A 13,837-nucleotide genomic window follows, 5' to 3' on the forward strand; every position below is an offset into this window, starting at 1 on the left:
TGGCAGTGCACTGGCCAAAAGCTGCTCAAAAGCTCCAGTTTGGAGGATTAATGGTTACTGAGTCTAAATAGAACTTCTCATGGATATAATGGAAAAGTTTGAGCTACATTTAGCTTTATTAGCTAGCACTACTAAAAGTGTATTTAATTTAGAAAATAAGTGAGTTGGGGAAGAGCAATGAAACTGCCAAGTCCCATGGGTTGTATTGTTGTGAATTCCGAAACTAAATGCTGGTCATGCACATGAAATATGCTTGTTATTTTCAGATTCCTCTGTTGTCTGGGTGGGAGGCTTTTCAACAGAGACACAAGCTAAACCATATCATCTATGGCTGAACCCTGCTGGGCAGAGCAGAGCTAATGGAGACAAGACAATAGACACACCGCTGTCAACTCTGCTCTTTGTGAAATAAATGCTCTTTTATTTTAGCGTGGTTGCAGGGCTGAGCCAAATATCAGTCGACTGCCAAAATGAACTATATTGAGTTAGAGCAGAAAATATTATTTTTTAAAAAGGTTCAGTTTGAGGGAAATCTTGAAAACAGAATGGCAAGGGAATTGTTTGAAAATATTAAAAGTAAAAGTGAGTTCACCATTGTGAAACGCAAAATTTAAGCCATTGTGAGTGAATTGCAGTTTTAACTCAGAAAGAGAAGTGAACTAACCTTCCTTTGCAAACCTGTGTAAGGGGGATTTTAAGAAAGATGTTCTGTAAAACAGGGGAAGCTTAAGTGAAACACTCTTCATTAAAACAGTGAGAGGAGGCTTAATGAATATCGAGTCTCTAACACAGAGTGATGGGAGCCCTCAGGATGACAACACTCGAAAAATTATCTCCAACACTAAATCCAGGCAGTTTATGTCAAAATGGGGATCATGCTTTTATATTAAAATCCTCTTTTAGCCGTGGTTCAACAGTTCAAAGTTCAACAGAGTCTGTTCAGATGCGATGCTGCTTATTGTCTGCCACTAGAAAACATTAATTTGTGGAAATTAAAGGGTAAGGCGTATGATGTTCCCCATTTTTTCATAATGCGAACCAAAATCAGCATTGAATTTGGCTTAAAGCTTGATCATCTGTGCCACTGACAGTGGTGTGAAAGAAGACTTTAAAATACTCCATTCCAACACTCCAGTACCAAAGGTACTTAAGTAAATTACTCTGCAGGCAGTAGAAGGCACTGATGCAATGCTTTGTAAGTTCTATTTTAATGCTGCATTTGGTTTTAAGGTGAGATCATTTAGAAAAAATGTACACTTCTGGTTTGTTTAATGGTGCACGGTATTTTGGAAGCTGTCCAAAATATTTGTGTAAAATCTGAATTTACAAAGTATTTATAGCTAAAATGTTGTAAAGTACCAACTGTAATGTCCTTACAATTCAACTTTGGTTGTTTTCGTACATCTGCTTTATGGTGCAAATGATGTAATACTAATGTAAGACCAGCACACTGTTGTAGTGCCACTGAAAGCAATGTTATTGATACTGCTACATTTACCTTCTAAAAATGCCAACTCTTATAATACAAATACAAAAAAAAACCCCATATTAATTTAGCTAAAGTGTAGAAGCATAAAAAAACTTATCATACCTCCTGCCACTAAAATAGTATTATTTGTTATATTGTTATCTTTTTACGGTTATAGTTCTGTGATTTATCAGATTTGTTTTTGTGGTGGAGTGCAACTGGTGATTGTTTTTTTACAATAATAATGATGATTGTTCACTCAGTTAAAATTCAGAATTTAGTCAGACTGTTTTGTTTAACAATTAATCTAACTTCCCCAAATGAACAGTTATTAAAAGAAAAAAGTAACAAAACTTCACATCTGAGAAGCTGATATTAAAACGTTTTGCATGGGAAAAAAAAGCGTACATTACGATCAGAATTATCAGGATAGCTGCTGATTAATTTTCTTTCTGCTGTTTTGTTCCAACTGTGTTTTGGATAAGTTCATTGATTACATGAACTCTTCGTGGGTTCTGTAAGTACGTTACTAGCAAGTTATTAAGGAAATATGAGCAGTACTTGAAGTTTTTATTTTGACATGCACAGGTAAACAGCAGGATGAAATGGAATAGCATGTTTAAAACATGGCCTACTATATTTGCTTGGCTAATATCAAGAGTTAACAGTATTCCCTGTCAGGTGAGTGACATCACACATTTCTTTATGGTTTTATTCATTTTGGATAAAGGATTTTTATTTAGCGTTAAGTTTTATTTAAAAAAAATCAGCTCTGCATTTGATGATAAATATACATTTATTAAAGTAGCTGCATAGCATAATGCTAATTTATGCTACCTTCATTCTTAATAAACTATGCTATATTATATAAATTTATTTAAGATTTCATTTAGTGCAATTCAAAAGTCAGGTGACAGAAAATGAATAGGTAGCCATTAATTCATCATTTCCAAAGTAAAAGCACCAAACATTTTACGGTCCTAGCTTCTTAAACGCTGACTTGCTGACTGATGTGAGATCTTTGAGTCTCAGATATTATGGTAAGTTTATGCTCATTGAGTTACACGTGCATCGTGTTTTATTCATCACTAAGGCTTTTGTGAACCATCGCAAGAGTTAGACCATCATTCAGGCAGCAGTGCCTTAATATACATGAGACACACCACTGCACTGGTTGACATTTCCTTTATTATGATGAACACAGACCTCTTTGGTTTTTTTTTTTTTTTTGTCACTCTTAAATATAACTTCCTGCTGCCTTCCACACATAAAAAGAGATTATCGATTTGATAATGTTTACATAAATTCTGTTCTGTTTATTAATATTGTTTCTAAGAAATTGAGCTATATATCACTCACATTTGTTTCACTATTTAAATATTGCTAAACTGACAGAATAGAACAGAACATAGAACAGGATAAGAGAATCAAGTTGCCCCCGAAGCATCCCTTAGTTGTGCTGCTATTTAATTTCAAGTGATATCTAAACAACCCTGTGTCTCGGAATTGCAATGAATGAGACTGCCATCTTTTTAAAATGCTGCAGTTATGTGTCCTTTATTTTTTGAATATATACTGAGCGATTAAAAACTTTAATTTTGCTTTTATGGTATTTTACTAGAGCTTCTCATATCTAGCATGTCTTTAAGCTAAGTTCTTAAAAACAGTGTACAGTATAGTCCTTGAGCTCATGGCTTACAGCTCCAGAAAAGAATCACTGGGCTGTCTAAGATTTTATAAACTAGAAACTATATACATAAAATACATATATACATAAAAATGTAAACCATTGCTAGACATTTATAGGAGGCTTTCATAAGGTGTTTTAGATACATAAAGGCTAAAAACAGGTAATTTTAGCCTGTTGCTAGGTTGGTGCAAGGCAACATGAGGGCATCATAATATATCTTGCATAATTCAACTTTAGTGGATATAAAGTAACGTTACAGTTGTGAAAAAACAAGGATGCAATGCTTTTATAAGTTATTATATGTGCTTGAATGCTAAAAGAATCATCAATTTTACCTTGTTGCTAGGAGATTGCTATGCAATAAAATGACATCATGATATATGATATACACTCAACAAAAATATAAACGCAACACCTTTGTTACTGCTCCCATTCCCCATGGGATGGACGTAGAGACCTAAAATTCATTCCAGATACACAATATAACCATCCCTCCCAAACAGTGGTCACAAATCAGTCCAAATGTGTGGTAGTGGGCACATCTGCTATATTGAGATAATCCATCCCACCTCACAGGTGTGCCACATCAGGATGCTGATCTGACATCACGAGTAGTGCACAGGTGTACCTCAGACTGCCCACAACAAAAGGCCACCCTGGAATGTGCAGTTTTTTGCGCTATTGGGGGTCTGGGGACCCAGAACCGGTCAGTATCTGGTGTGACCACCATTTGCCTCATGCAGTGCAACACATCGTCGCATGGAGTCTATCAGATTGTCAATTGTGGCCTGTGGAATGTTGGTCCACTCCACTTCAATGGCTGTGCGAGGTTGTTGGATATTCGTGAGAACTGGTACACGCTGTCGTATACGACGGTCAAGCACATCCCGAACATGCTCAATGGGTGACATGTCCGGTGAGTATGCTGGCCATGCAAGAACTGGGACATTCTCAGCTGCCATCTGCCCTGAACAATGTGAACCATGATTCATTTGTGAAGCGCACACCTCTCCAACGTGCCAGACGCCATCGAATGTGAGCATTTGCCCACACAAGTCAGTTACGGCGACGAGCTGGAGTCAGGTCAAGACCCCGATGAGGACGACGGGCATGCAGTTGAGCGTCCCTGAGACGGTTTCTGACAGTTTGTGCAGAAATTGTTTGGTTGTGCAAACCAATTGTTCCAGCAGCTGTCTGGGTGGCTGGTCTCAGACGATCTTGGAGGTGAACCTGCTGGATGTGGAGGTCCTGGGCTGGTGTGGTTACACGAGGTCTGCGGTTGTGAGGCCGGTTGGATGTGCTGCCATATTCTCTGAAACGCCTGTGGAGACGGCTTATGGTTGAGAAATGAACATTCAATGCACGGGCGACAGATCTGGTTGACATTCCTGCTGTCGGCATGCCAATTGCACGCTCCCTCATTGCTTGTGGCATCTGTGGCATTTTGCTGTGAGACAAAACTGCACATTCCAGGGTGGCCTTTTGTTGTGGGCAGTCTGAGGTACACCTGTGCACTACTCGTGATGTCAGATCAGCATCCTGATGTGGCACACCTGTGAGGTGGGATGGATTATCTCAATATAGCAGATGTGCCCACTACCACACATTTGGACTGATTTGTGACCACTGTTTGGGAGGGATGGTTATATTGTGTATCTGGAATGAATTTTAGGTCTCTACGTCCATCCCATGGGGAATGGGAGCAGTAACAAAGGTGTTGCGTTTATATTTTTGTTGAGTGTAGTTAAGGATGTTCAGGGGCCTTACATGTACCTGTAAACAAAGTTTGGTTGCTCAACACCTAATGGTCTAGGAGGAGTTTGTGGACAGAGAAACAAATAAACACACAAAGACACAGACAGACCTGTTACACCTTGTTATAGTAAGATATAGGGATATATGGAGGCAGTTAATTCAGTGTCAAAACACATATGCACCCTTATGTTGCTTTTTTACAGTTTGTTTTAGTTAGTTTCATAAGCGTGTACTGTAGTTTTAGGATGGGTTTTTTTGCCCACAAAGGGGCAGGGGGCTCTTCCCAATAAAAGTGAGTTTTTCCTCCCTGCTTTTGCCAAGTGGTTGTTCATAGGGGACTGTGTGATTGTTGGGGGAACTCTCTCAATACTAAAGTGCCTAAATACCATTAAACTGAACTAAATTTAGTCGAGTTTTTGCCCAGTAAATTACAAAACTAAACCTGAACTAAAATAGTGCACTCTATTTTAACTCGGATAAAACAAAAGTGAATGCATCATTATGCTTTAATACTACATATAGCTGCTGTAAATCTGCCACAATGGCAGCTTGTTCTCTGAATAACATTATCATTTTTTTTAATTTTTTTGTAAAAGTGTAAAAAATGAATGTGCAGAGCAGGATCTTTGAGAAGTGGTGAGCAAGTGTTGAGAGTGAGCATATTGTTCACCCTTCACTTGACTGTCAATCCCAGGAGTGCCCGCCCCCTCATGATACTGGATTATGGGTTGAACTCAATCTGAATGCTGAGTAGCACGAAAGGCGGTCTCCTTCTCTCTTTGTCTTTTTCTGCCTGGTGTGTGTCACTCTTCTCCGTCTGGCCCTCTGAAATAGATGTATTCACATGACACCACAAACATGCCGGCTGTTCACACCTGCTGATTCGCACAGTATGACACAGTCAGGCAGACACACGCACAGATGCACACGACAGCTCATGCACTTCATTCCCAGTGGCTAGTCAGCGGTGTGTGTTTGACCACCATATCTTCCAGTTCAAGCAAAGGCTTCTTTTTTTTTTTGAAAGAGAAGACTCAGTGTTGTCTGCTCATTCTCGCCAATGTAAAATACACACATTAGCTTCCATGCAACACATTCTATCCCAGTGATGCACTCAGGAAAAATCATGGACTTTATTCATATATCACTTTGTCTTACAGTTTTACGTTGAAAGTGACTGATGTATTTTAGCACTGGCCGAGTGTAAACAATTACTCTGATTGACCCAATGGGAGAGCTGTAATTACAAGTCAATGGTTTCCTGTCAAAGTTGATGGTTCTGGCACAGCTGGTGCAGTTTTTAATGAAACCTGCAGCACTAACATTTAGTACATTTGTATCAATGTTGAGAGGTCCTTGTAAAACTTACATTAAAATGTTCCTTTCATTTTTAAAAGAATTCAATTAACTTTTTTCTAATTATTTTAAAAAAAGGCAAAATATTTGCAGCCTCCAGCTTTTCAGTGTAAAGAAAGACATTTGGGACTTGCATAGATTTAGATTTTGGGGAATAAGCAGTAGTAGGTATGCCCCCAATAAATGCATGACAAAAGTAGAGGACTTTTATTTGTGGTTATGATGTTACTCTGAAACATTATGATGCCCCCAACAGGGGCAGATATTTATTCTGCAGCAGTGGGTCTTTCTATACCTCTGAAAATATATGAAAGTAAGATAGTAAGAGTCTGAAGGGAAAAGGAGGTCCAGGACTTGGCCTCTCATTCTCTAACGTATTCTCAGTAAAGAAGTGGTTGGATGTGGTGGTGTTAGCTAGATCGTTAACTTCAAGCTCACTTGATTTATTAATAGGGTTAATAAATCAAAGTAATAGACATTTTATTAAGGCAAGCAGATACTGTTTATGGAATTAAAGATAACATTCCCAAGTTAAACACACACAACATGACATGAAAAGTAAGGCATGCCTGTTGATTCAGCACATAAAAAATTGTCTAGGGAGTAAATATTCCAGAAGAATGTGGAAAGCCTTACAGGATTACTGTAAATTCAGTTTTCTTTTACGTGTCACCTGGTGCCTGATTTTTGCGTTTGAAGACTTAATAGTGGATGCTGAGAAACTGGGATTGTTAATTTACTCTTAATGGAACAAATTTTAGATGGTTTAAGACCATAAAGGATTAATTATATTTTATCAGTGTTTCCACCAATATCTGTTAGTGATGTTGTTATTTGAACAAAAGTGGAGGCTTCTCCTTGAAAAACTGTTGAATTATAGAAGAAGGTGAAGAGGGGAAAGGCGGTTGGTCCAGGTGGAGGTATGAAGATGTCCAGGAGTAAGAGCAGTGGATTGTTTAACACAATCTAAGAGACTGAGAGGACTCTGAGAAATGGAGGGATAAAGTTGATGAAGATATGGGAAAGAGTTGTTGAAGTTACGTTAAGGAGAGAGGTGACGATCAGCGAGCAGCTTGGCTTCATGCAGAGAAAGAGCACCACAGATGTGATTTTTGCTTTGAGAGTGTTGATGGAGAAGTATAGAGAAGGTCAGGATGAGTTGCACTGTGTCTTAGTGGGTCTAGAAAAAGCATATGATAGCATACAAAGAAGATTTAATTATTACAGTAATGTTAGGTCTTTTTTCGTGTATAAATCAGGTTCACTGGGGTATAGTTTGCAATAATTTATTAAAAAATATTTCCTTTCAAACCTACTACTTAAGAGTTCAGCTTTTCTTAACCTTTGATAAGTGGTAAGTCTTAGTGTTCCAAAATGCATGGCTCATAAGTGTTAGTACTCCACTCCACTGAAAGTATTTTATTGTGTAGTCTCAGTTCAGCCTGTAGCCAGCTCAGCTGATTGGTTGGCCATCCAAAAGACCTCCCCACAAACTCATGATCACCTATTGATTGACCTGCTGCATGAGGGTTAGCTTCAGGTCCTCCACACCACATGTCTCTCTCTTTGCATCAGATACACTGCGTATGAGCAGCGCTGACCTGTGGGGCGCTCCAGTCACCTCTTATTGGGCTTGACACTGCTCGATGGTGACAACGCTAATTGTCAACATCTGGGAAGTGCTTGCCATCCCTCAGCCCGGCGCAGAATGAAACGTGGTGATCTGTCATAACGTGTCAGAGGAAATTAGCATCAATTGGACGTCGGTATGTGGAAGAGGGAGGGGGACAGGAGTGGAGGATGCCCCGCCGACATTATCAGGGCTTTTTGTTAGGAGGGGGAAGAGGGCAAATGGCTGTTAGAGGAGTAATTTCAGGGCAAAGAGATTTGCATGATTGTGTTTCTTCACAGATTCACTGTGGGAAAATAAATTCTATTGCAGTTACAACAGAAAGGGATAACACTACTGCTGTTACTAATGATTGTAATATTAATACTAACACTAATAGTTATTCTAATTCTAATACAAGTACACTACTAAGCATAAGTCTTTTATATTTTGCTTCCAAGGAGCCTGACTTTATTGTATTTTTTTTTTTACGTGGTCTTGAGCAATAGCTCTCCAGACTTTCTGAAGGTCCTTCCAAGGTTTTAATATATTTTATATTAATTTTTATATTAATTTTGTTCCAGTTTCTTAAAAAATGCACCAAACAAGGGTGGCTGGCAAGCAAGAATTGCTAAGAAAGGAAACGGGGAGAAAAGCCTGAGGTATGCCAAATTTCACAAGAACTGTACTGAAAATCGGTGGGAACAGATCCTAGGGAGCGATGAATTCAAATGTGAAATTTTTTGTGTCTAATTGTCGTCAGTATGTACAACATGGAATGTCTAACACGTTGGAGGCTTTATCATGGTTTCCGCCAGCGGTGTTGGGGGTCAAGACTGATGGAACTATAAACACAGAGAAGATTTTGAATATGATTTAGAAAGCGTTTGACTGGCACTGGCTTCGTTTTTCAATATGACAATGATTCCAAACACACTGCAGGTGCAGTAAAAACATACCTGATTAAAACTATAAAATGGAACACTATCAGTCATGGATTGGCCTTCCCAGAACCTGGCCCTCAACATTATTGAAGCAGCGTGGCATCACGTCAATAGGGAATAGAACTATGGGGCGATCGTGGCTCAAGAGTTGGGCGTTCGTCTTGGAATCGGAAGGTTGCCGGTTCGAGCCCCGGCTCCGATAGTCTCTGCCGTTGTATCCTTGGGCAAGACACTTTACCCGTTGCCTACTGGTGGTGGTCAGAGGGCCTGGTGGTGCCAGTGTCCGGCAACCTCGCCTCTGTCAGTGCACCCCAGGGCGGCTGTGGCTACACTGAAGCTTGCACTCACCAGTGTGTGAATGATTGTGTATAGTATAGGGGTCCTTAGGACCAAGTAAAGCGCTATACAAATCCAGACCATTTAACTAAAGGCATCTGGCATCCAAAGAAAAGCCTTGGGATGCTCAAGAAGCCTGGAAAACTGTCCCTAAGGAATACCTTGAAAAATTACAAGAAAACCTGCCAAAGCGAATTAAGGCTGTGTTGACAAATATAGGTAGTCATACAAAATATTGACTTTGCAAACTCCATTTGCACCTTTCAATGCTTCTATTAGTATATTAATATTAATGCTTTTTAAAAAAAAGCATCACTGCTTAAGCTACTACTAATAGTACTTTTTTAAACAATCATTATGTGATTGTAATTACTAGTGATACTGTTATTATGATTGTTGGCCTGCTGCTACTGTATCCATTACTGTTACTGTTACTTAATACTAAGAGGTTAACTGTTTTAAGTAAATCACTTACGTTTGTTTATTCATATATTTAAAAGAGTAATTTAAAATATCCACCTAATATATTAATATTGTCAGCAGTGTTCTTATGGCCAACTTATCGTGACCTGCTGTGAAAGTTGAAAAGAGAAGTTGATCTTAAAGCTGTTACACTTCAGCTTGTAATTCAGACTTGGAGAAGCCTCAGGCAGGGCTCTCCCAAAGTGCTTGCTTAAGAAAAGCAAAGAGTGTTACCATATTTTGGCTTCACATCAACTTGTGTTAAATTCTCAGGCCATCACATCTCATCTTTTAGAATTGTCTTTTGTTTTGGTAAAGAAGCATTCCTGACTTCTATTTTATTCCCATATTTTTAACTTTTCCATTCTTGATCCACACTGTAATGTGTTGTATTTAAACCATTTTACAGCCCAAACTGTAAACTTTCATAAAGCTTCTGAGTTTCATTTGAATGAATACAGTAAGGGGAACTCTCATGAATTCACATGTGATAAAAAACAAACTAGATTCGTGTTTATCTTGTCTCATGGAAAAGCCCGCATTGTCACAATATCTTTGTCTTATCAGAATAAATCAATATTGAATTTATGTAAAAAAATGCAATAGCACAAGCACAACAACCGGGATAAAGGAAATTCACTGGGTTATTAAATAGTAGAAGAAAATGAAGAATTTCATACCCAACTGAAGCAACACGTGGGCCATTGAAAACACAAGATTTCACACAGTACATCAGGTGGTGATGACCTTAAATCTGTGGCTGTTGTTAAAAACTGTTAAACAGTATTTTCAAATGGGCAGGAAGTGGTATACCTGTCTTTATGACCTTTGACTTTGTTTATTCAGGAAAGCGACAGTTTGTGGTGGGATGCCTTTGCGACAGAGTTTTTTGAAGAGGATGCCACTCTCACGCTTTCCTTCTGCCTCGAAGATGGACCAAAGAGATACAGTAAGAACACACACAATCATCTCATTTCTTCTATTCAAAAACTCCTTTGTTAATAACCACTGATTATCCACATACCTCAATTAGTAGGTGCCAACTGAATATTTTAATTATGTTGTATTTTAAGTAAAAAGCATTTATTTGTGACAGTTCTGTCTGCACATTGGGTTTTTTTTTTAACTTGTTAGGTCATTTTTAAGTGAACAGCCTTTTCTGAAGTCACTCACTACTCTCTGAGCAACACTGTAGTCTATTATGCTAAAATGACATTTAAGGTACTAAAAATCATAATTTTTATCACATTTTCAGACTAGAAATCTGGATATAAATACAATGTTCATGGAATAAAAGAAATAATACGCAGTGTTCTTTGGGAAAACCCATAAACTCAATGTATGGCTTAGCTACTGTGACATCACCCATCATCAGTGATTTTGTGAAATTTTGTTTTGAAGTTGAACTTTTTTTTTTTCATAACCATGTTGGCGCTGTGGATTTTTTTTTTTAAATTGGACATCACAACTGAGGAGTGGATCTGAATAAGAAACCAAGGTTAGTCCTTGGTTATACAGTAAGGTGGGCAGTCACAACATAGTCATGCCCTAAAACAATGGTCCCCAACCCCCGGGCCACGGACCGGTATGGGTCCGTGAATCGTTTGGTATTGGCCCGAGTTGAGGCTCGGGTGTGAAATTTCTGGTTTTCAGGGTTTTTATCGTTAACTCTGTTTCCCTGGGTCTTTTCCTGTGTTGTAGTGGTGTGTCTTATTTTGAAAGAAATATTTAAGCGTTACCATAGCGACCAGAGCACATTAAGGGGCAGAGAGGAGGACGTTACTCTCAATGTTTTTGGCGCATTTCAGGAGGACGCTGCTAATAAAGTTACACAATTACACAGTGAATTTGTGTTTGTTATTATATTTACAAAATACCACAGTTTTTGTCTTGGTAGTATCATTTTATTTGTTGTATTTATCTGCGACACCTTAAAGGCTGGTCTGTGAAAATTTTGTTTGACATTAAACCGGTCCGTGGCGCAAAAAAGGTTGGGGACCGCTGCCCTAAAACAATGATGCCAAAAATGCAGACCACAGCCCTCTAGTGGTCCTTGACGGCACTGCAGTAACATCTAATTGAAATCACAATAAAATGTTTAAAGTAAAAAAAATATTAAAAATATATTTTTTAAAAAGTCACATGAAATGTGTTATTCGCAATTATGGTGGCTAACACGTGCTGCTGAAGAAGCCTAAGTTTATATGTATTGCTGGAATTTTTCAAGTGTGGGTCCAGAACACCAAATAGTTTTGTGTCTTGATTAATGATGTAATTAAGTAGGACCACAAAATATTTTCAGGAAGAGTTCAAAATGGACCTTTACATTGTGAAGTTTGGGAATGGCTACCCTGATTTATTGTTTATGTTGAGCTTAAATGGGAGTGTAATTAAAGAGCTAAAGATTCTATATACTCAAACCTAGTGATTAAGACCTATAACTCATCAGCAAAGTGTTTATTGAGATATTTACACAAATGAGAAGTGGGGCAGTTTGTTGTAAATCTTTATAGGATCAGACTATAAAGATCAGCAAGAGTCACCCCCTACTGGCTATAAGAAAGAATGCGTATATAAGCCTATTTATTACTGGCTTCCTCTTTAGATATCTACATCTGTAACTATCTTGCTGTATGTTCAAAACCATTAAATTCATAAGGGGCATTATCTTAAAACAACCTGTTTTCAAGGGTCTTAAACCACCACTCTGTGTCCTCTTATGGGGATGTTGGTGGCACAGTAAGACTCAAGGCATGTTTGTAAGTGGCTGAGCAACACAACTTGCCATTTCTTTTTTTTTTTTTTCTTCTTTTTTTTTTATTGAAAACTTCCACCTACACATACTCAGACACATACTCAGACATTGTTCATCATTTCTGGGACTGACTTTGTGCTCAAATGGGAAAAAAAGTTGTAGACTACTTCCACTTTGCTTTAACCTACTACATCTTCTTTCAGTTAAGTTATTGATTTCCTGAATTTCCCAAAATGCCTTCATAACAGCTCTTAGGGAAAAAAAATGTGTGAACTTCTTCAGTTAGCGAGTCAGACATTTCCAGTAAAGCTTTGTAACCACTGAGTCAACCATTTCTGCATTCGGCTACACCGAGGCACTGACAGCAAGAAAATTGGTATCTCTTCTTCTTCTAACAATAGGTTTTTCTCTGCATGTGATTGCCGAACATTGGTGCAACATCACATGTAACTACTGGTAACCTCTTTCTGAAACTTTCATCACAGGCTTGCGTTGTGGGTTGCACTTTTTAAATAAAGATGCAAGCATAAACCGCAGTCTCGAAAATAGACAAATAATGGTCATGTCTGTCTTGTGAAGACACAAAACAGCTGCTTTTGTATAAGATCATAGTCGTGGGGCTTTGTGACAGCTTGGTACTTTTTACCTAGAAGGATGCAGAAGAAAATGATACCATGTCTGCTTTACTTCCAATAGGTTTGAGAAGTTAAAGGAGTCATATTGGTCTTCAGATAGAAAATGTCTTGTTCATTTACTGCAGTGTTAGAGGACCAGTATTTTGTGCACTTCAAGGTTTCGGTGGACACACATCTCTCTGGAAAATACTTGGTGCTTAAGGGGGAAAAAACATAAGTAGATTAAAAAAAATATCCAGTCGTGGAGTTTAAATTTCAGTTTTTTTTACCTTACTGACAGTGAGCTTAAACTAAAGGTTTGGCCTAAATAGAAACACAGTAGGTTGTTAATTTGACAAATTACCCCTCTGATTTGCTTCTTCTCTGAAGCCATGGCTGCTGGAAGCCAGTAGGTGTTGCTATGCATGTAGTCAACCACTATACCAGAATAAAACAGGATTTCTTGAAAACATAATTACAACTGGCCTCAGAATATCAAGGAGAATCCCTTGTTTCTTTATTAAAAGAACACTGAGGACATCTTTTAAAGAAAACTTATGAATTAACACAGAGAAAAAAACACCTTTGGCACCACTTTGATGCCTTATACTCTTAGAGCTGTTTGCATGCTGTAGGCTGCTCATTGAGTTGATTACATATTATTCCTGTAAGGGAAATCAATCAGGTTTCAAAGAAGAGTTTAACAAATGCAGACATACACGTTCGCACTGAGAGGTAGATAGAAAGAGCAATACCAATCTCATGGGCGTTTAGTATGAAGATGGAGGCCAGAGGGTATTATCTAATATGGAACAGGTAGATTGACTCTAAAGCAAAGTTAGCAACAT

General features: G+C 38.3%; 1 protein-coding gene across 4 annotated transcripts in view; it reads left to right on the forward strand.

Annotated features, from left to right (window-relative positions):
- ldb2a (LIM domain binding 2a) overlaps positions 1–13,837 on the forward strand; it is a 112,978-nt gene that overhangs the window by 15,977 nt on the left and 83,164 nt on the right. For all 4 annotated transcript variants that reach the window (XM_085284673.1, XM_085284683.1, XM_085284656.1 and 1 more), the window contains exon 2: positions 10,467–10,569. In XM_085284673.1, coding sequence (XP_085140799.1) covers positions 10,467–10,569 — 103 coding nt within the window. The remainder of the gene's footprint in view (positions 1–10,466; positions 10,570–13,837) is intronic.

The sequence above is a fragment of the Mchenga conophoros genome, linkage group LG2 (genome assembly GCF_057382185.1).
Source record: "Mchenga conophoros isolate Kocher_MC1m ecotype Shallow Benthic linkage group LG2, M_conophoros_male_GT1.1, whole genome shotgun sequence".
Lineage (NCBI taxonomy): Eukaryota > Metazoa > Chordata > Actinopteri > Cichliformes > Cichlidae > Mchenga > Mchenga conophoros.